Source organism: Salminus brasiliensis, chromosome 5 (genome assembly GCF_030463535.1).
Source record: "Salminus brasiliensis chromosome 5, fSalBra1.hap2, whole genome shotgun sequence".
Lineage (NCBI taxonomy): Eukaryota > Metazoa > Chordata > Actinopteri > Characiformes > Bryconidae > Salminus > Salminus brasiliensis.
This window is the reverse complement of record NC_132882.1, coordinates 43039035-43062770: the sequence shown is the minus strand read 5'-3', so window position 1 is coordinate 43062770 and position 23736 is coordinate 43039035. Positions and strand designations below refer to the sequence as shown.

General features: G+C 41.8%; 1 protein-coding gene across 4 annotated transcripts; it reads right to left on the bottom strand.

Moving 5' to 3' along the window:
* Window positions 1-5300: 5300 nt before the first annotated feature.
* On the bottom strand, window positions 5301-23092 carry setdb1b (SET domain bifurcated histone lysine methyltransferase 1b). Of its 4 annotated transcripts, none has more exons than XM_072680488.1 (23): window positions 22913-23092; window positions 19580-19827; window positions 17843-18006; window positions 17640-17693; window positions 16146-16189; window positions 15711-16020; window positions 15417-15618; window positions 14806-14879; window positions 14306-14496; window positions 13544-13673; window positions 13305-13443; window positions 12444-12560; window positions 11616-11904; window positions 11140-11492; window positions 10907-11023; window positions 10643-10812; window positions 10008-10250; window positions 9211-9372; window positions 8938-9116; window positions 8756-8843; window positions 8435-8667; window positions 7927-8015; window positions 5301-6089 (listed from the first exon to the last, which is right to left on the bottom strand). In XM_072680488.1, the coding sequence occupies exons 2-23, from the start codon at window positions 19810-19812 to the stop codon at window positions 5972-5974; spliced, it is 3699 nt and encodes a 1232-aa protein (XP_072536589.1). In that variant the 5' UTR covers window positions 19813-19827; window positions 22913-23092; the 3' UTR covers window positions 5301-5971. The 4 variants fall into 4 exon arrangements, with proteins under 4 accessions (XP_072536589.1, XP_072536590.1, XP_072536591.1 ...); XM_072680489.1 differs by having other exon boundaries at window positions 13305-13440; XM_072680490.1 differs by lacking the exon at window positions 17640-17693.
* Between the last annotated feature and the right edge of the window lie 644 nt (window positions 23093-23736).

Genomic DNA, 23736 nt, shown 5'->3' with positions numbered 1-23736 from the left:
AATTCTGGATGAACGGACCAGTGTAAATGCTCCAAATTACTTGGGGTAAACTCTTATGTTACAGTGACATCCATTCAAAGTTAAGGGTATCTTTGAGTTCTCCTGTAGATTCACCATTTTGGAGATATGTGTATTTTCCATTGGACAGCGACAATATGCACTGTAGTTTTTTCTTGCAGTATAAATGTCCATTAATATGTTGACTGCTGCTAATCTTGGCAAGGTCAGTGGCTGAACCCAACGTTGTTTTTCACCCAACATCTCACCTTCGTCTTACTGATTTCAGATAACTGACGCTGGATCAAATCGTCCACTGTTCGATTGTCCTTTGACACCACTTCTCTAGCTGCTTTAACCAGTCTCTGTAAAACAAAGCAGCATCAATTAACATCACTGCTGATTTCCACATTTTACAATCGCTTAAGACGTGTTGTCCCAGAATTGTCCTGGGATTTTTAGGGAGTTTTAGGATTAAGGTGTGTTCAACTACATTTACATTTACATTTATGGCATTTAGCTGACGCTCTTATCCAGAGCGACTTACAGGGTTACTCATATTACAGAGGTGGGCCAATGTAGTGTTAGGAGTCTTGCCCAAGGACTCTTATTGGTGTAGCACAGCATAGTCACTCAGACTGGGAATCAAACCCCAGTCTCCCACGTGGTGAAGTAGCTCACTAGCAGGTAGTGGTATTATCTGTTGCGCCACACCAACCACACCAACTACCAAAACCCATGTAAATCCAGATTGATTGATGTAAATCCAGCAAATTTTGCACCACACTTTTAAAACAAAAGTTATTTAAGGATTTAGTAAATACAAACAACTCAAAGAACAATGCTAGGTTGCTTGGTTCCTGGTTTTAGGCTTCTCTGGATTACTGAAAAAACATTCGTAAATTGCTTTACATAGAAACCTAAAGAATTATGACTATATAGTAAAAAAAAAGGGTTCCACTATTATTTTGAGCACTATATAGAACCATACAGAACCTTGAAGGGCAGATTCTACTGTGTAAATTTTAAATATTTTAATATTTTGATATTATAAAAGTTTCTAAACACATTTCACCAAAACTACATTTCAATAAACAAAGGTAGCAAATGTGATGTTTTTTATATGCTACATTAAAGTTATTCAAACACTAGTTATTCAAAGGTTAGTCAAATACACCCATTTTGACAAAATGTGCTAATTAAACTACAAATACACTATAGATTGCGTTATACAATTACATAATTGTATTACACATGTATTAAACATTATGTTTAATATTACTAGTTTATTTTAGAAACCTTACTGTTAATAAAATCTATATAAAAAAAATAATAGTATATATTGCCAGTATTGCATTAACTGTGACCTTTTGAACCCATTTTCTTTGGTAAAATAAATAAATAATGTTTTACATTGCACCAGTACAATAACATATGATTAGGCTATTAACCTTGAAACCCTGCACTGCCATAACTCGTTTATCACTAGTATAAATCTGAGATTTTATTATATGATCATATTTGTCATAAGGTTCTATGAGTTAATTAGTAGTTACCTCATTATTTATAGCGATTTGCAAATAATGTGTGTAGCTCCTGAATAAGTGTAGCATTTAGCCACTGAATAATCTCTACTAATTACAAATAATCTGTGTAATCAAATAATTAGTAGAATAAATTAACTAGCAATTAACAAATTATTTTGCATAGTTACCAGATTATTAGTAATTACTGAATAATTCCTAGTAATTTACTAAATAATTTACTAATAATTAACAAATGACTATTTATGTAGTTACTAAATAATTGCTGTAATTACCAAAAAATGTATAACTACCAAATAATTAGTAGTTACTGAATACATTATAGTAATTACTAAATATGTTGTGAAGTTACTGAATAATGCTAATATAAATAGTTACCAAATAATTTTTATTTCTTTAATATGTCCTATTAGTTACTAAATTAATGATGTAGTTACTAAATAATTTGTAGTAATTTCTGAATAATTGGTGGTTACAAAATGACTGGTGTAGTTACCACATACGTTGTGTAGTTGCTGACTAATAATAATAATAATATTTAATAATAAATAATAATAACCAAATAAGTGGTGCAATAATTGGGTAGTTACTAAATCATCTGTATAGTTACCAAATAAGTTCTGTAATTACCAAAACATGTAAATGATTACCAAATAATTAGTAGTTACTGAATATATTTTAAGATAAGTAACTGAATAACAAGCTCAGGATTCAAGGGGTAAGAGAAGCGGTTCTTGATGGTTCCTGAGAGAATGAACACACTTGTTGACCTGTCTTACGCTGACTGCGTCGCCCACTGCCATGAAGTCGTGACCCCGATGCTGCAGAGTGTCCCTGCAGATCAAGCAGATGAGGGTCTTGTCGGTCTCACAGAAGAGCTTGAGCTTCTCTTTATGTTCAGGACACAGTCTGGCAGCACAGTCCTGCTCTTGGTCCACAGGGTTCTGAGATCTGAGGCCAGACAGGTGCTCCTTGACAGACTCCACGATGTTCCTGAGCGGCCTGATCGCTCGGATGTCGTCCTGTCTGAAGCTCCTTCTGCAGTCTGGACATTGTGCCTCCCGAGACGGGTTCACGTTGTTCTGAAGGTGAAGTGAAATACACTGCCGGCAGAAAGAGTGCTCACATGGAAGGCTCACCGGGTCTGTGAAATCACACAAGCAGACAGAGCACTGGATCTGCTTCTCTAAAGCTGTAGCCATTGCGCCGCAGATTCCTAGCTGGAGCTAGACCTTCCTCTTGACGGGAAGAAGCACATTTACGACACACAATGAGTCTCAAGTACAAAGTACAGCAGCAGTTACAGCACAGGGATTTTTTTATGAACTCCTGTCACAGCATTAAAGAGCACTTATACAGCGGGGCGGGTTTTGATGGTATTAGCATTAGCAAAAAACCAAACAAACAAATGGGGCCTACAGAATTCCCTCATATTTACTCACTACTATGAGTCGAAGTGCGTTTTTTTGGTTCATAGCTAGCATAAATGCTATTACTCAGCAAAGTTTACCTCAGAAATTGTATTCATTTGCTATGTGAATCGATTTTTTAGCGCCGTTTGGGTCCACGTCCTGAACTGTAGCGTAGGATTTAGCTAGTCGCTGAATATCTCCTACCAATTACCAAATAATCTGTGTAGTCATCAAATAATTAGTAGTTGCTGAATAGATTCTTATAACTACCAAATTATTTGTAGTTACCAGATAATTAGCAGTTACTGCATCATTCCTAGAAACGAACAAATAATTTACTGATACTAATAATTTAGTTACTAATTTGTAGTTACCGAATCTCCCATAATAACCTAAAAAGTGTAGTTATCAAGTAATTAGTAGTTAGCGTTTAATATGTGTATTTTTTATGCAAATAATTCAACTAATTTGTAGTAACTACCAAATAATTGCTGGCTAGCAATAGACCCAAACGGACGTTTACAGCTAGCGCTAACTGCTGCCTCTGAGGTAAATTAACAGTTTATAACGTAAAAATGATCAAATTCTGAGGGATTATTGGTTTTATATATAAGTTCTAACTGAATATTGATTATCTTAAAGCGCTGACTCATTTCTCTTGACATTATAAAGTGGGACAATGGCTGGTTGTGACTAGCTAATGATAGCTAGCTAGCTAACTGGTTAGCTGTTTCTTCAGCGATCAATGGAAAAGCCTCAAGTTTCTTTTTTATTGCTCAGATTAAGTCAGGCTAGCACAGCGTATACACTAGTTGACCTTTTCCGTCATTAGCATGAAGAGCTAGCTAGCTAGCATTAGTGTGGATAGTGAGATTTGAAATTTAGCTAGCTAGGTAACATCTGAGAGCAATGACTGTAGAAAACATGGATCCCCCTCAGTTTCATGGAAATGAAGGGAATGGTCCATGTTGTCAAATTTGCAACCAAAATCAAAATGGAAAGACAGTTCAGAGGACAAGAAAAAAAAAAAGGGACATTTAGCAAACCTAGCTAGTTAGCATCACCAGCATGACCAGCCAGAACAAGCCGGTCAAGTGGTGCTGATGCTGATGGACCAGCTAGTCCATCAAATGCAAAAACATACACCACGCTGGTCAAGAGCTAAGGTGGTCGGCCAGCTCAACCCAGCATAGGTTAGATTTTCGCCTGGATGACACGTTTTTTCCCCAACCACCTCGACCATCAAACCAGCTATTAGCACAAACTGGTGAAGAGGGAAATTAGTTCGACATACTATGCAAGCTAGCTCGCGGGCAGATGCATTATCTGACCTTTATCCTGATACAGTGACCATTATATCATGCCGATCCTTCTTATTTTCTGATATTGTGCTTTTAGCATCTCCGAATATTTTACCTGCTACTTACTCTGTTAGACAGCTGCACATTTCCATACAGAGTGTTGTTCTGCATTGTTTTTTATATATATATATATATATATATATATATATATATATATATATATATATATATATATATATATATATATATATATATATACACCTCAGAGGCAGCAGTTAGCGCTAGCTGTAAACGTCCGTTTGGGTCTATTGCTAGCCAGCAATTATTTGGTAGTTACTACAAATTAGTTGAATTATTTGCATAAAAAATATACATATTAAACGCTAACTACTAATTACTTGATAACTACACTTTTTAGGTTATTATGGGAGATTTGGTAACTACAAATTAGTAACTAAATTATTAGTATCAGTAAATTATTTGTTCGTTTCTAGGAATGATGCAGTAACTGCTAATTATCTGGTAACTACAAATAATTTGGTAGTTATAAGAATCTATTCAGCAACTACTAATTATTTGATGACTACACAGATTATTTGGTAATTGGTAGGAGATATTCAGCGACTAGCTAAATCCTACGCTACAGTTCAGGACGTGGACCCAAACGGCGCTAAAAAATCGATTCACATAGCAAATGAATACAATTTCTGAGGTAAACTTTGCTGAGTAATAGCATTTATGCTAGCTATGAACCAAAAAAAACGCACTTCGACTATATATATATATAGACAAACAATGCAGAACAACTGTAAACCTGCTTAGTCTAGCCCAAGTGTAGCTCCCTCAGAAAAGAAGCCAACTGTACAGACTGCATTTCCCATGAGCCTTCTGCACAGAGATGTAAATGGAAAATGTCTCTACACTAACTGTTCTTTCTGTGTAAGATTTACCAATCAAAAGTGAGCACATACATACTCTACAATTGCCCCTTCACTCTCCAATGCTGAAAAAAAATAAGTACAAATTTAGCCCTAAATTTTATTTAAAAAAAAAAAAATACCCTATAAACAAACGCCTCTGGGACCAATCAATAAAATAACCAACTTTTCAGAGAGTAAGTTTAACGGCCTTAAACTCTTCAGCCGTCCGATTGCTTTTACCACCACTGTGAAACATTCTCAAATCAGTGGAATTCCCCTTACTTACCAAGGTACTGTTTGACATGTTTGACAGCAACATTTAGAGTGTGCTATTTCCATCAGGGACAAAATTTATTCCGTTCCAGAGTACAACTTGGTCGGTCCTTACAAACATACTGACAAAAGACACACAGACAAAATAAAACATGGCTGATTATAAAAAGAGAAAAAGACGAAGAAAAAAAACAAAACAAAAAAACCCACGTGATCCAAAACTGATTTATAAGAAAAAAGAAATACAGAGACACAAATTCAGGAACTGTAAGTAAAATATGGCCTTTTACTCGAGTGTAAGGCAGAGCTGGATAACGGAGAGATGAAATGCAGATGAATCTTACAGCCTCAGTGAGCACCAGATCAAGCGTGTGTTTGATTGCATCCGATTTCCTATTTCCTATTTTAATTCCACTCAGATCTCTGCAGGCTTTCAGACAACACAGCGCAATAAAACCGTACATGCTCTACAGCGTCTGCTGCAAAGGCTTCCCAACGAATAGTGAAAACGGTGGGCTTGTGTGTTACAGTAGTCGTCCACGGCACTCGGTAGACCCGCAGCAGCACAGCAGCTCCTTGCCCTCCACGCTGCCCACCTCATAGTTATAGTCCCAGGTCAGCTCCGTTCCTGCGCGGATTCGCCTGGAGACGCATTAACACACAGGGAGGAAGAGCATTAGCGTGCACATGCAGTACATAACACAACCGTGCGCTGTCCACACGATCCTGTAGAAGTACATAGTTAACTAGTTTCTAGAATTTCTAGACTATTTGCTATTGAATAAGCAGTCCCCAAAACGCTTGAGACTAAAGTACTGTGCGAACTCACTAGCATGTTACCAACGGACCCGACCTGTTCGTTATTCACAAAGTAAAGAATCTGGGAACAATCTTTTTCAGGATTGTTTTAGGATGCTCAAAATGTACAGGTTCTAGGAGGAACTCTTGAATTAAACCAATCTAAAAACATTTTATTCAGTATGAATCCTCAGCATGTGTAGTTTGAACAGTCCAATCCAGTATGAATCCGCAGAGTGTATAGTTTAGACAGTGCAATAACTGGGGAGTGATTTGTTTCCAGTATGAATCTGCAGAGTGTGTAGCCCTTACAGTTAAAAAACAGCTGTGGGATTAATTTTAATCCAGTAGTAATCCGCAGTGCATTTAGTTTAAACAGTCTAATAACTGGGGAGTAATCTGTACCCAGTAAGAATCTGCAGTGTATTTAGTTTAAACAGTCTAATAACTGGGGAGTAATCTGTACCCAGTATGAATCTGCAGACGGTATGGTTTAGACAGTCTAATAACTGGGGAGTGATTTGTATCCAGTATGAATCTGCAGAGTATATAGTTTAGACAGTCTGACTAATAACTGGGGAGTAATCTGTACCCAGTATGAATCTGCTGTGTGTATAGTCTACACAGTCTGACTAATAACTGGGGAGTGATTTGTATCCAGTATGAATCTGCAGAGTATATAGTTTAGACAGTCTGACTAATAACTGGGGACTGATTTGTATCCAGTATGAATCTGCAGAGTATATAGTTTAGACAGTCTGACTAATAACTGGGGAGTGATTTGTATCCAGTATGAATCTGCAGAGTATATAGTTTAGACAGTCTGACTAATAACTGGGGACTGATTTGTTTCCAGTATGAATCTGCAGAGTATATAGTTTAGACAGTCTGACTAATAACTGGGGACTGATTTGTTTCCAGTATGAATCTGCAGAGTATATAGTTTAGACAGTCTGACTAATAACTGGGGAGTGATTTGTATCCAGTATGAATCTACAGAGTATATAGTTTAGACAGTCTGACCAATAACTGGGGAGTAATCTGTACCCAGTATGAATCTGCTGTGTGTATAGTCTACACAGTCTGACTAATAACTGGGGAGTGATTTGTATCCAGTATGAATCTGCTGTGTGTAATTTTTGTCTGACAGTAATAAATGGGGAGTAATTTGTGCCCAGTATGAATCTGCAGAGTGTATAGTTTAGACACTCTGACTAATAACTGGGGAGTGATTTGTATCCAGTATGAATCTACAGAGTATACAGTTTAGACAGTCTGACCAATAACTGGGGAGTAATCTGTACCCAGTATGAATCTGCTGTGTGTATAGTCTACACAGTCTGACTAATAACTGGGGAGTGATTTGTATCCAGTATGAATCTGCTGTGTGTAATTTTTGTCTGACAGTAATAAATGGGGAGTAATTTGTGCCCAGTATGAATCTGCAGAGTGTATAGTTTAGACACTCTGACTAATAAGTGAGAAGTGATTTTGTTTCCAGTATGAATCTGAGTGTATGGCTTAGACAATCTAATAACTGGGGAATAATTTTGAACCAGTATGAATCTGCAGTGTATAAGAAACATTCTAAAATTAAGGTAGTAGAATCATCTTCTTCTGATTACTGCATCAATGCTAATAACATCCCAAAACAAAAGAGGCCAAAAGAGAATGGACATACTTGCTGGCGAAGAATGCAACCCAAGGGAATCGCAGGTCGTGGGTGTCCACAAACACATTCTGGACAAACAGGTTAGGACTGCAGCTATGCTGTAGCAGAGACAGAAACATATAAAGGACAGATAAATATATTTAATACTTGAATATCCAAACCTCCATCCACTGCAGAAAAGTCTACTATCCACTTCCCACAATTAGTTTTAATTTGGGCAGACTCTGGCTGTACGAATCCAGTATGAATCTGCAGCATGTAGTTTTCAGTCTGACAGTAATAACTGTGCACTGATTTTAATCCAGTATGAATCTAGTGTGTGTAGATTTTACAATTTGACTAATTATTGTACAACATATTTTTTTTAACCCAGTATGAATTCTACAATGTGTGTAGTGTGTTTACAGTCAGGCCGCAAAAAATAACCCAGTATGAATCCATGTAATTCTGCAAGTAAAAACCCAATAATTACACTCCCCCCTCCCTCCATCCCGAAAGCTAAAGGACCACTGCTCACGTTGAGGTAACGTCCCAGGTTTCCCTCCAATTTAGCGTCGATGATGTAACAAGACTCCTCCCCATCGTAAAATTGTCGTGTGTTTTTGGGGCCGCCTTCTCCACCTCCTTGGCCTTGATTGCCTGATCCGCCACCTCCTCCAGCACCACCTCCTGTTTTCACCTTGATGCCATGAGAGGATTTCATGGCAATGCCTCGCGTCGACTTCACTGCAACCTGCCTCTTCACCACCGCTGAAAGAAAACGCGTGAGAGTATTTTTCTCTGTGTCTGCATATTGAAATTGTCTTTAACAGAACTGTCTAAAAGCCGAGGCTCCTACCTTGAGTCTTCTTTTCTCGCTCCTTGTTGTCATCTGACCCGGAGCTGATAGTCTGCACATCATCACTGTCCGAAAGGGTCATCACTTCCTGTGGGAGACACAGCAGAGAGGTAGAACTAGAGGTAAAGTGTGTGTTCGGGAGGGAATGTCTTAAGAAAAGGTTGGAACCCTCCCCTTCCTACCTTCTTCTCTGGCTTCGGCTGCCCCTCTACTTTGACGTCTTGAGCTCCAGTGGATTCAGACTGGCTGGTCAGCCAAGAGGCCACTTTACTTTTCCCACTCTCCTCAGGCATGGGTGGAGGCTTCTGCTCCTCTGTGACTCCGCCGGACACACTCAGTCCGTCCTTACTGTCCTGACTCCCTACAGGGAGCGGTAGAGAGACAGGGAGCGTGAGACAATGTAGTTTATGTAGTGCAGTGAAACAAAGCTAAGCAGAACTAAGCAAGCTCCTTACCCTCCTTCAGGCCTTTACTCTGTCGGCGAGTGGTGTAGCTCCTCCAAACCGAGCTGGACGTGTAGTACGTGTCTTTCACGAACGTGTCGTCCGAGCTGTCGCTCTCGTCTGGGTTTGATTCCTTGTCATCGTCGCTGTCGCCCTCATCAGAGGAGTCTCGGCCTGACGCAGAGGGGACAGAACATCATCGCATTTACAACATCTGGCTTTCTAATATATGTGAAGTGAGTAATAAATTTGATGATAAAAAGATTAATAAATAAACATAAATAAAAAACGTAGCATTGCGTGACAAACCCAAATCCGGAGGAACTGAGCAGGTGCTAAGCTAAAAGATAACCTGGCTACAATCTCTTCAGCTAGCTAACTGCACACCACACCAAGGACACCAAGAGGAATGCATCACTATCTGGTAAAACTTGAGAATAACCAAACTTAAATAAACAGATAAATAAACTAATTAAAAAAAATTCAGCATGATTACATAACAGGGTGGTAAATAGCTCCACACTGCAGATTTTGGTTGGGGAGATAAATGCTCAGAAGCCTATCACTAAAACTTCCTGTTTTACCAGCGGGAGAACCAGAGAACCGCTCGCCTTTCTTGGTTTCTAAACCAGCACTGAAGAGCGTATTCAGAACCGCATGGAGGCTAATGCTAATACACCCACTCTCACTATCGAAACCAAAATCATAGCACCATCACCCTCTACAGACACCTGCGGATGCCAATTTGAATATCATATCTCTTTTGAGAATCCATACAGATCAGATTTCTTGCATAACCCATGGCTCACCTTTGCCGGTGGTGCTGCTGTTGCGGTCCTCAGACTTTGAGGCGTGTTTGCCCTGCTGGTTCGGAGGTCGCATCTTGACCCGGCTCATGTCCACACCGCTGCCCTCGCTGTCCGAGCAGTGTGCCTCGCTCTCATAGCCCTCCTTAAAATTCTCCACACTCTCGATGTGGTCCAGGTTGGCGAAGTACTCGTCTCCCATCTCCAAGCCCTCCTTATCCGCAAAGTCATCTGTAAGGATTTTGCCTGATCGAGAGAGCGCAAGATATTTGCGGAGTTTAGAAAAGACAAGCTATACAAAGCCAAGACAGAAAACCGTGAGGCGTTGAGCTTAGTCTCTGCATGTAGACCTTTAAAGCAGCATGATGCGAGAATTGCATTCTTTTTGCTCTTGGGCTCCCCCTAGAGTTTGCAGAGTGTAATTTACTTCTACTCCACTGCTGTACATACAAATCATGATTTGTACGCATACATTTCTGGACAAGCTGAGAGATGCAGAAGCAACATCTGAAGGAAGAGAAGCACATGGACTGAGGAGGTAGACTAAAACTACAGGATTTTATGCTGCTCCACCAAAGTGCCATAGTACAGTAGCAGCGTTTTAACGAAGGAAAGATCCAGAGCAGTTCGTTTCGTACCTGCATAGATGCAGACGAAGGAGCCTTTGGCCACGTCGTCGAGGCAGCGGATGCCCCAGCCTTTGTTCTGGGTTTTAAAGAGCTGTAGGCGCACCTGCAGACCGTGCTGCACCAAACGGTTGGTGCACATCTGAGGATTGCAGCGGCACCGCTTATTACACTCATATATCCTGAGAGAGGAAGGTGGAGACAGAAACGAAGGAGAAAATGAGGGTTAGCGGATGCATTACAGCATGTATTACAGTGGGAGGGGGTAATACCAACCCTGTGGGCAAGCACTCGTCCAGCCTCTTGCTATTATACCCAGCGTTGGGGTTTATCTGACCCCCAGGAGTACACCCTGTGGCCTGCAGGGTCAGCTGGTGGCAGGAACACTTTGACCTGCACACAGAAAACAAAGACTTTAGGACGTGTTAGCGCCCCCTGCTGGACTGCCATGATCATAAGTGTTTTAGAGCTGTGTGTGTGTGTGTCGTTGTGAGGACTGAGACACTAACTTGTCCTGACAGCCGTCTGTGCAGTCGCAGCCCACGAGGAAGTCGGCGCTGGTATTGATGAAGACCCCATCAGCAGGGATCCGCTCTTTGCTGTAGGCGACGCTGGGAGGGGGCGTGTTATCGATCTCGTTCACACAGGACAGGGGGATGTCCTCCCGGCCCATTGTGATGTCCCGGATGAAGTAGAAGGGCCTCTGCGGCTGGAAGCGGCGGTCCACCAGCACGTAGGGGTCCAGGCAGAACATCTCCAGGAAGATGAAGTCACAGTGCGTCTGGAAGAGGTAGCGCTGAATCTCGCCCATGTTCCTCAGGCTCAGACCACACGGAGACTTGTAGATGACGTGGAACGACATCTGGGGCGAGGGAAGGAGGAGGCAGAGGAATTATTAGGAGAGGCAGACAAGGGATAAGGGAGCACAGAGAGGAAAAAAAACACAACATCAGAGAGCGTTTCGTGAGGAGCTGTACTACCATACCTTGCGGTTGAGGCGTCTGCGGGCGGTCATACGGCGAAACTCGTAGAGTAGGGGCGTGAGCAGCGGGTTGCGGCCGCGGTGCAGGTTGGGCCTGGTGGGCCGGATGCGTTTCAGACAGTCAGGGGTGCAGAGGTGTGTGAGGTAGAAGAGGCGGTCATTGGGGGCCTGATAGGACGGCTCCTGAGGGATCCGCTCACCGCCGTACATAGACACCGCCGGCTGTAGGGGCTGCTGGGACGGGGCCATGGGAATGAGGGTCTGCACCGGGCTGGGCTGCAGGAGGAAGAACCTGAATCACAGGCAGAGAGAGATTGATTACTGTATCGGTTTTGAGATGATACATAAAAAAATTGTCATATTAAATATCATAAACGATGAAGGACCAGAAACCTGTCCACTTCAACTGCAATCTTATCCCCCTCCTAAGAAGAATCCATGCAGAATCGAAACAGAGACCTCACTGGGTTTTATTATATAGCTTGTATCTGGACTGTAACCCGATTCTGCCTGATTGGAACCATGTATTTATAGTTTGTAGTCAAACGTACCCCCAGTCAAAATGAAACAGGATGCAACATGCAAATTAGCCACATGCAAATGAGGGAAAACATTGAAGAGTGCCATATTTCAAAGAAAAGGCCAAAACTCCTGTGAAATTGACCCAGAGTACTGTAGTAAGGTGAAAAACAGAACTTGTAATGGGATTTGGTTTGGTTGTCCTATGCGGCTCGGATGCACAGACGGATGCATTCCCACCTGAGTGACCAGCTTTTTCTGCATGTGAACAACCCTATCCAGATATACTCCAAGTATAGTAAGTTTGCCAACCTGGGCGCGCTGGGTTGTGGAGGCATGGGGTTGAGGGTTTTGAACTGAACGTCGGTGGCCATGCCGTGCCGAGGCGGGGCTATGAATGTGGACGTGCTCTTCTTAGCCATGTTACTCCTACAGAAAAGGAGACAGAAACAGACCGGAGAGAATCAAGCAAGTACAGGTTAGGAGAGGAGGGCAAGGCTACAATGCTTTAAAAAAAATTTTTTAATTAAGGCTACTGTAAAAACAAACACACTGCCCAACATTTGTGCTCTACTATAGGGCTAAGTGCTTGCTCCCCCATGACTGCCACTTGCGATTGCGATGCAACTTAAAGATGGACCCTCAACAACAGTGAATCACTGAGTCCTAAAGCAACTTGACAAATATAAGACAAAACCAAGTATTATTAGGATCCTTTCCACAAATTGAGCCTTTTTTCATCATTTAAAAGCAAGGGAACTAAATTTGATTTCACCAGTAATGAGCTACAGTCATTTCACCCAGCTCTAGTCCCATTACAGAATCATGCAACAGGACTGTAATTAATATTTTGCTTAATTTCTGTGCAAAAGATCGTAAGATTACTGAAAATGAAACCATTTATTATCATTTCAACCCCTAATACTCAGCATTCAAAACTGTAAACTTCACCATAAAGCATTCAAATTCCTGATTAGTGTTTACACAATAATATGCAACAAGGAGTGCTACAGTGAGATATACAGCTCTGGAAAAAATATAGAGACCACCCTATATATTACATACACACTGTTGTGCTTTGGCCGTAGAATGACTGCATAACCTTGAGTGTATTATTACAGTTACTGTGACCCAAGAGTAATGACAGTTATTTCACAGCAGCCGAATACTCACTCAGGGCGGATGGCCTGCGGGGGGCAGGGGAACTGCGGTCGAGGTCCCATAGGCTGAGGGCCTGCAGGTCGATTGGCTAATGGATTGTTCTCATTAGTAGTGTACTGGACAACAGGCCCTTTAGCCCTCATTGCTCCTACTCCAAACAAGAGCACAGGAAGAGAAGAGTAATGCAAAAGACAGACAAAAAAAAAAAAAAAAACCAGACAAAAGAAGCTAACTTGTGTTGTGTTATTTACCCATGTTGGGTCTCGGCCGCTGTGCGCCACCAAGCTTCTTGTCCTGGCTGTTGGCCGCGCTTATTTTCAGGTTGAACATGGGCTCCAGACGGGTGGAGCCGCGATAGATCCACTCGCTGCGCTTATCGTCCTGCACACAGCATTCACAACAACAACACTTACAAAACAAGGCAACATCTTCGCAGTAGCTCTGTGCAAAATCTCAAGGTATATCGAGAAGGTAGAATTCCAAAATGGCAAAAGTGTTACATCACTACATCATTGGCTCATTACATTTACGTCCCAAAAATATACATACACCCCACCCCCACCACAGAAACGTCAAGGCTAAATGCAAGGCTAGAACGTGTGGAAAAGGGAGATGGCTAACCGAAGGCTAAATAAGGGAGAAAGGCTGGCCGGAGCAAGCGATCCAGCGGCCATCCATGCTGGAGGACTGCACCATGGTGCACAGCATGGCAAACAGCTACAATCGCTTCACCTAGCTAACTGCACCCCGAGCTGACCGAACACAGAGAGACATTTAAGCTATGCTAGACTATTTTATACTAGGGTCAGCTAGGCTAGGCTATGCAATTGTGGGCTGTCTTGGTGCTGTAAACAAGCCAATGAAAGCAAAGCTTCTCCCCCCTTCAGCTTTGGATTTTGATTCAAATGCTTCTGGAGTTGTTTTCCATAAAATACACTCAATTGTAATTGGGGTAGGAGGAACTACAGGCCACTAAATTAGACAGAGAATTACGCTACGCCACCGAGACTCACCAAGAAGAGCATTTTGACCAGGCTGCCGTCCACCTCCTCCACACGGCTCCTCCACCAGGTCCCCTCCCACTCGGTCTTGATGATCTGGCCCGGCTTCAGCAGGACCATAGGTCTGTTGGGGTACGCGGTGATGTACTCCTGAATGAAATCCCGGCACGACTCGTCCTCTATGTCCTCCCACGACTTCTGCACTGCATGAGCACAAAGACACGCAATATTTAAACTGGCACTTACAAACAAGAAGCTGCAAACAGGACATATGGACATTAGGACGCTGATTAAGACATCAGAATCATCACTAGGAAATTCTATTCAGGTTAGGGTTAGACTATAGTATCTGGGTCTGGGAAACAAGGAGGTTGACCGTGTCTAGTCTGATCACCATCAGAAACCGTCTTGTTGTAGCAATGCACATTTTTTTAATCACTGGACTCCTCAATGTGGCTTTTAATAGCTAGTCAATTCTCTTAAACTCAGTTCACTTAAAGAGCAATTCTTACAGGGTCTGCAAACAGGGTAGAGTTCAGGAAGGCCCACGTAGGAAGCATAGCCATCGTCAAAAAAGATGAGGAACCTGTAAGAGCACGCAACGGATAAAGGGCATCAGTTTCATTAATCTCTCTGCACCGCCACCTGCAATCGCTTCCTTTGGTTGACTTCACAGTTCATGAATAGGAACAGAAGCTAGCAGGTTTAAGCACAGTTATGAAAGGCTGGATCAAAGCAGAAGTACTTTTTTGGAGCACTTTTGATAGGTAGAGCACTACAGATCGGCTATGTATCTGTAAATATGCGATTGGTTGATAGTTCTCCAATTAGCCGATCAGTTCATAATTACTAGTTAAGGATTACAGCACCTCTGCATGAGTTTCTCAGTCACAGAACACTGCAGTTCCTTATTCAACTACTAGATGGCCCTACGGAGTTCACATATGTCTGCAGATTCGCTAGCCTCATGCGTTTTTAGCCTGGTGCGTTTTTCAGACATGTAAAAAAATCAGACATTTAACATGTACCTCCATCACGAGTGACACTCCTGATAACAGTTCAGTTCTTTCCAGGCATACACACAAACCTTCTGGTCATTTATAAACCCTGACCCTGCCCTCACCTCATGCGGTTCTTGCTGTTTGGCATCTCCGCCACAATGCCAGCGTAGAGCCACACCTGGTTTCCATCTTTGTACTTGGCGACAACACGGGCGCCCACGTACAGCCTCTCCAGGGTGGGGTGATAGTCGAAGGCCACGTGATTCCCAGACAGCAGACTCTTCCCCTTGTTCTCAAACTTCACCTTGTACTTAAAGCTGTTCCCTGTGTCCGAGAAGAGCAGAGAGAGATCAGGAACGTTTAGGTTATGATAATCCATAATAACATTGGCGTCAGCCTGCCTGTTCACGTCTTACCAACGGAGTTGATGGCGACGAGGGTCCCGCGGTGCCACGTCTTGGTGCGTTTCTTCCCGAGAATGCTCATGTTGATCTTCATGGCGTCCTGTTTGAGGGCTGGGTTCGGCTGGGTGGCAGAGTTTCCTGGGGCGGAGGACACGAACACCGCTGGGATATTCATCATGGGGCCCCGGGTCTGAGAGGGAGGCGCCACCACTTTAGGCGGAACGATGGCGTTGGAGCCGGATGGGGTGTTCTTGGTGACCGTCTGCATCAGGTTCTGCACTTGCTGAGAAGTTCTCTGAATCGCTGCTGAGGCTTCCTTAAACTACATGTACGCAGGAACACACAAGGAGAACCTTCAGTCAGAAAACGCTCAAGTTAAGGCATCAAATCGACACCCCTAGGTTATTTTTGTCCACCCATCTGAAAAGCAGACTGATAGACACTTACCGTTGATTCTTTGACTGGGGTCACAACTTTCTTTGGTGGGACCACTGTGGAGGGAAGATTGCTGCATTTAGCCCTTCTCAATGCTAATAAACATGTCAGTAAAGTCCTCATTACGGCATTTTACAACAACTGTTATGCTGAGTCGGCGGACATGAGGGAAAACATTCAGATTCACAGTATCAGCGATCAATAAAGTGCACAATCAGTTATTTTATATGATCATATTATTTGTGGTATTAGTGCTGGGCAATATTTCGTCTATACTGTGCATACCATGATACTGAAGAAACAAAATGTACTGCATAGAATTGAAGTGAATCACCGAATGAGGACTAGGATGTTAGCCTGATGCTAGCGTGTTAGGATGGGAACTAAAAAAAAACAGAGCTTTTGCTTTTAAAATATTGTGCTTTTATAATGTGGAACCCTCAATTAACATAGGGCAAACATTTTTGCTATATGGGGAAAATATATATATTTATTTAATTATTTATTTATATTATATAATTTTTTTTGTTTTGTTTTTAACTGAGCACCTACTTTTACTGTAAATCGTTACACCCATGAAGATGCTTTTCAGCTTCTACAACAGTGGCGTTTCTGTTGCTAATGGGTTGACAATTGGGTCATATGATAATTAGGTATATATGACAAAATTGATGATTAATTTTATGTATATAAACACACATTATATATGTGTGTGTGTATGTATATATATATTTTTTTTTATTTTTTTTATTTTTAAGTTTTGAAAAATATTTCTGTTTCCTTTATTGTGGCCACAAACAGGCCATGTTCAGACTGCAGGCAAATCAGATTTTTTCCTCAAATCAGATAACCTTTCGTACTGTTATTTACAAGTTATCAGATCGGATATGAGTGTCCGGACAAAAACCTATCTGCATGGGTTACTGTGGTACTGACCGTACACGTCAGTAACTAATCTGTGATGCTCATCTTGGATTCCTGCATTTGCGGCACTCTGGATTTGATGTGCTCGCCGTTTAACATGCCCCAGCAGCCAGAGCGTCTAGCCTGAGATGCATCTGTACATATCCGATTACAATTGAGTTTCCAAACACCTCCAAATGTGGTTTGGATCTGGATTTCGTGTGTTTGCTGGCTGTCCGGACTATCAAAAAAAACCTGGACACAATCCAGATATGCCAAAAATGTGGTCTGGTAGTCTTAACATGGCTGTAATCTCAGCTGCAGGATCCGCTGATTTGATGGCCTGAGTGGCCAGTAGAAATTTTGTAAATCTTAAACATCATCTAGAAAAATTGTGATACTGAATTCTTTCAATATCGCCCAGCACTAAGAGATAACGACCGCTGCCGAAACGGTGAAGAACTAGCCCCATCAGCCACATCAGAAACAATAACAGTAAACATTCAGCCATCTTTAGCTACCCAGTGTGCACCCCTTTAGGACCGACCCGATGTTATTTAAATTGTTCGAAGGGGATTACGGATGATCCATTTTTAAACTTACCATGCTGCAAACTTTTTTCAGCTACTGAGTGCCCTTTACGCATGACTGACGCAGCTACAACATTCAGGAGGATGGAGGAAAATCAGTGAGGGGAAAAAATAAAAATAAAAAAAGGAAAACTACAATATGGAGAAACCAGGCACCCATGGGCAAATCACATCAATGCTATGTCTGTCTAAGTCAAGGAACCGGCGTCCACTCACCACAGCCCACAGCAATGACGTCGTCGTCGTCGTCATCATCGATTTCAATGACCTCTGAGGCGCTGCCCTCGCCTCCGCCGTCGTCGTCAGAACTGCTCTCCCGATACGCCAGACCCATTTTACTGTACAGCTCTTTTACCAGGGACTCGCACTGGGTCACTGAACTGCGAAACGCACAAAACACAGACTTTCCTCAGAGTGGAACGTAGACATTACAACCTGGTGATAGCGAGAGAGTACTCCAGCTTTTAGTGCAGGATAACACAGCGTGGACTTGGTATTGTGCTTCTAGGCAAATGATGGCAAAGTCCTTATCATACGTAAACCACACAGGTGAAGAGAGTTCAATCAAGGTCAATTTAGGTTCTGATCTTGTCCTTCAAAGAACAACCAACAAAAGGTACAGTGCAGTTCAAAGTATTTGCCCTTCCTGACTTTATTTTTAAAAATATTTTTTTATATATACACACACACACCTTTGTACATTAGCAGTGCTGTCTGCAATCAAACGAAGACTAGATTCAATTATTTCCAATAAATTCCATTCCTAGAAAGCCATTTCTAAAGGCCAGAGCACACCGACAGGGCGAACATGGAGAAGCCTGAATGTTTGTTTGGTGTGCCACGGCCGTTTGTGTTTTGTCTGGAAACGTTTGGCTGAATCGACATGTTCAATTTGTGTGAGCAGCATAACCACAGAAACTCCGCTCACATTTTCCTGGTCACTCTGATGCGTACATTTGGAGACTAAATACGGTGTGCAGCAGCAGCCAAAAAACAAGACGACTGCCAAGTTTAGTAAAACCAGAAGGTAATTCTCAGAGAACAACAAAGAAAACTACAGACAGCAATAACAAATCACAGAGGACCCCCTGTGGATAAGATAAAGATAACCACCTCAGGACCCCATGAAAATGTAATCCTATCTGAATGGGATGAAATCATCATTCTACATTTTTCTAATAATGAAAATCTGCACTCTAAAACAACTGCCGGTATTAAACCGATGTGACCTTAAGGCTCTGGAACTCCAGGAAACCCCCATTAACTCAAATTAAAGAGAAGTCACAGTGAAACAGTGAAGCGGACTGCAAAAATTCCTTCATGACTAGAGCAATCATACCAAAATTAAAGAAATCAAACAACTTCTGGAATCAGAGATGGAACTGTTTGAAACATGGAACACGTTTTGTTACGGTACCAAACCAACAGACCAACAATCGGTTTATTGCTCCAGGGCCTGTGCAGCTTGCCATAATTGTATGTTACCGGTTCATGGACTGAAGGTCAAGAGCAGTTGGGCTATGCAACAGGACAATGATCGAAAAACAAAAGACACCAAAAGTCCACACCAAAGTGCTAAGCCCCACTGAGATGCTGTGGCAGGTCCTTAAACAGTTCAGAATTTACCCCACAGCAATAATAATAATAAATAATAATAAAAAGATCTCCAGTTACAGGAAGTGTTCGGCTGCAGTTTTGGCTGCTATTGGTCAATGGATGCTTTTGTGCCAAATCATGAGACAGATTAGAGAAGCAGGCCTGGGACCAGAAGCTGACTTTGTTTGATTCCCAGGACCAGTACCCACAGCTGAGGTCCAGGCGCGTGCTCTCACTGTCCTAAAGTATGTGGCGTGAGAGCTGTTTGACGCCATGCAATGGAGATAAACTGTGGCAAAACCCTGCTTAAGATGTTAAAACAGATCTACCATCTCCCACCCATACACTAGGACTTACTCTGAAGCAGTGGAGCAGAGTGTGTCCACAGTAGCCATGTCTTTTTCTCTCTGTTCGACCCACTCCTGCAGTTCAGCTAGCTGAGCTTTCCTCTGCTGCACAGCCTCACTGCTGTCCACCTGCTTCTCGATCCACTCGCGCAGTTCATCCAGAGAGACCCCCAACTCCTCCTCCAGCTCTGGACCCAGCTCCATCTCCATGCCTCCAGAGCCCAAACCGGAGTCCACCTCCATACCGCTGAGATACGACTGGGGACGGGAGGAGACAAACAGACAGATTTTTTGATGTGTTGAAAAGGCACACACACAGCTCTAGACCTGAACGGCCAGAACATTGGACATGTAGCAGTTCATTGGGCACCACAGTGATATAATAGATTAGATAGACCCAGACACCTAGTTTCACAAAAGATGGTAAATAAGAGCCAAGACTTTCTGATAAAGTATTGCATTTGAAGCACCATTTATAAAGAGCTAGATTAAACAGGGGACAGGTGGATGTTTACACACACAGACAGACAGATATATAGATATACAGACAGAGAGAGAGAGACAGGCAGATCAAAGATGAGGCTAAAGATAGGTAGTTAGACATAGATCAAATTGTGGGTGGATGGATGTCTACATAGACAGATAGATAGATAGATAGATAGACAGATAGATAGATAGATATACAGACAGACCGATAGATCAATTGGTATTAGGATGGAAGGATGGAGCTACAGCTAAGTAGATAGCCATAGATCAAACAGTACATGGATGGATGGATGGATGTACCAGTAGACAAACACATAGATCAATTAGTATTAGGATGGAAGAATGAAGCTATAGATAGGTAGACAGGCACATATCAAATAATGGATGGATGTCTACATAGATAGACAGATAGATAGACAGACAGACAGACAGAGCTATAGATAGGTATAGGATAGACAAATTAAATAGTGGATAGATGTCTACATATACAGACAGACACACACACACACACACACACACACACACAGACAGACAGACAGACAGACAGACAAATCAATTAGTATATGAAAGTATGGGCCTACAGATATAGAAACAGAAATACAGACACAGATCTAATAGTGGATGGATGGAGGGATGTTTACACAGAAAAACAGATACAGCTATAGATATACAGATAGAAAAGACAGATTGATCAATTAGTGGATGGAAGGATGGAGCTGGTGCTATAGATAGGTAGATAGACATAGATCAAATAGTGGTAAATGGGATGTCTACGTAGACAGACAGGCAGACAGATCGATCAGTTGGTATTAGGATGGAAGTATGGACCTATAGATAGAAATAAAGACATAGATCAAATAGTGGATGAAAGGAGGGATGTTTACACAGACAGACAGGCAGACAGACAGATATACAGATAGACAGACAGATGGATCAGTTACTGGATGGAAGGATGGAGCTGTAGATAGAAATAAAGACATAGATCAAATAGTGGATGAAAGGAGGGATGTTTACACAGACAGACAGGCAGACAGATATACCGATAGACAGACAGATCGATCAATTAGTATTAGGATGGAAGTATGGACCTATAGATAGAAATAAAGACATAGATCAGATAGTGGATGAAAGGAGGGATGTTTACACAGACAGACAGGCAGACAGACAGATATACAGATAGACAGACAGATGGATCAGTTACTGGATGGAAGGATGGAGCTGTAGATAGAAATAAAGACATAGATCAAATAGTGGATGAAAGGAGGGATGTTTACACAGACAGACAGGCAGACAGATATACCGATAGACAGACAGATCGATCAATTAGTATTAGGATGGAAGTATGGACCTATAGATAGAAATAAAGACATAGATCAAATAGTGGATGAATGGAGGGATGTTTACACAGACAGACAGGCAGACAGATATACAGATAGACAGACAGATGGATCAGTTAGTGGATGGAAGTATGGACCTATAGATAGAAATAAAGACATAGATCAAATAGTGGATGAATGGAGGGATGTTTACACAGACAGACAGGCAGACAGACAGATATACAGATAGACAGACAGATCGATCAATTAGTATTAGGATGGAAGTATGGACCTATAGATAGAAATAAAGACATAGATCAAATAGTGGATGAAAGGAGGGATGTTTACACAGACAGACAGACAGACAGATATACAGATAGACAGACAGATGGATCAGTTAGTGGATGGAAGTATGGACCTATAGATAGAAATAAAGACATAGATCAAATAGTGGATGAATGGAGGGATGTTTACACAGACAGACAGGCAGACAGACAGATATACAGATAGACAGACAGATCGATCAATTAGTATTAGGATGGAAGTATGGACCTATAGATAGAAATAAAGACATAGATCAAATAGTGGATGAAAGGAGGGATGTTTACACAGACAGACAGACAGACAGATATACAGATAGACAGACAGATGGATCAGTTAGTGGATGGAAGTATGGACCTATAGATAGAAATAAAGACATAGATCAAATAGTGGATGAATGGAGGGATGTTTACACAGACAGACATACAGACAGACAGATATACAGACAGATATACAGATATACAGACAGACAGACAGACAGACAGATGGATCAGTTACTGGATGGAAGTATGGACCTATAGATAGAAATAAAGACATAGATCAAATAGTGGATGAAAGGAGGGATGTTTACACAGACAGACAGGCAGACAGACAGATATACAGACAGACAGGCAGATGGATCAGTTGGTGGATGGAAGGATGGAGCTGTAGATAGGTAGTGCTAGATGTACACAGATCAAACAGTGGTTGGAAATACTGAGCTAGTGCTATAGATAGGTAGATAGACATAGATCAAGTAATGGGGGGGGGGGATTATGGATGGAGCTTTACACAGACACGCCATGCCCCCAATCACAACCATCAATCGACCAAAACATCGGTTTAACCCCGTAAGATCTAGCTAGTCGTTGAAGAACAGACTAACCATTAGACTAACCACTAGAACCACATACACCTGCCACCATCCACAGCGAGGAGGCTACAGTCACAATTTACTGGGATCAACCAGCACTAATGAACTAGAGAAACGTTAACACGGTTAGTTAGCTAGCTAGCCAGCTGCTAAAGCTGGCTAATGTCCATGCTTAACCCTCGCTAAGCCCAGTTACACATGGTATCCAGTCTCCTGTGCACTTGCATGAACCTGTCTGTGAAAATAAGCAACGAACTAAGCGCTCCTGCACGGCAGCATTTCCACACGACCCCCTCTGTTTAGCCGCTAGCACAGACAGGCTAACGTTGTTGCCAGGCAGCTTAGCTTAGCTTAGCCGTTAGCTTACCAACAAAGCCCGACCTCCGCGGCTCCTTAGTGAACTGCTCTGGTTCTGAGAGCTTTAGTCACATTAACTTATTTATTTTTTTGGGGATGTGACTCGGGTTAACGTGTAAACGTCATTTCAGGCCAAATAACTGAGACAGCCGCCCTGGGTCGGTTTAATTAACCCGGACTTTCTGCGCTTCTCTCGGTGGGAAACTTCAATGGGCTGAGCGAGTGCTGGCGTTACAACCAATCAGAGCGCCGGATTGGAGTGATTGACAGATTACTCGTGCCCGTCCCGCCCATCCTATAGCAGTAAGGTACAGGAGTCAAGCGCGCCGGGAAACTTGAAGGCGGGTTTATCCCTGCTGGCGAATCAGCGAGCAGCAAGGTTGTAATTGACAGATAACGAGATCAACGTTGTTCCGTCCACAGTGTATCTGACCAGCAGCATAATAATAAATAAATAAATAAATAAATATAAATATTAAAAAAATAAATATTTTACTTATCTGATTTAATATATAAATAAAAATATAAAAAATAATATATAAATATATATCTTATACGACCTCTATTGTGCAATTTATTTGCACAGTGGAAATCTTTGAAACAGAGCATTCAATTTAAAAAAACATTGACCAGCAGTCAAACATGGTGGTGGTAGTGTCATAGTGTGGTGATGCTAATACTGATCTTTTTTATGACAAGTTTGTAATTACTTTTAAAAATGACTTTTTATTACTGTTTTATTACTATGATTTTAAGATTTTAATTACCTACATTAAGTAGTTTTAAGTAGTTAATTTAATGATCCTGATCTTTGTGGTAAACAAGTTTTTAGTT

What these genes read in the sequence shown, in the direction of transcription:
- setdb1b (XM_072680488.1), bottom strand. Translation starts at nt 19,812, where the DNA reads ATGGAGGTGGACTCCGGTTTGGGCTCTGGAGGCATGGAGATGGAGCTG. An exon ending in CTCTGCTCCACTGCTTCAGA is followed by an intron (nt 18,007 to 19,579) that starts GTAAGTCCTAGT and finishes TGCGTTTCGCAG; the next exon opens with TTCAGTGACCCAGTGCGAGT. An exon ending in CCACAACCCAGCGCGCCCAG is followed by an intron (nt 11,905 to 12,443) that starts GTTGGCAAACTT and finishes CCTGTGATTCAG; the next exon opens with GTTCTTCCTCCTGCAGCCCA.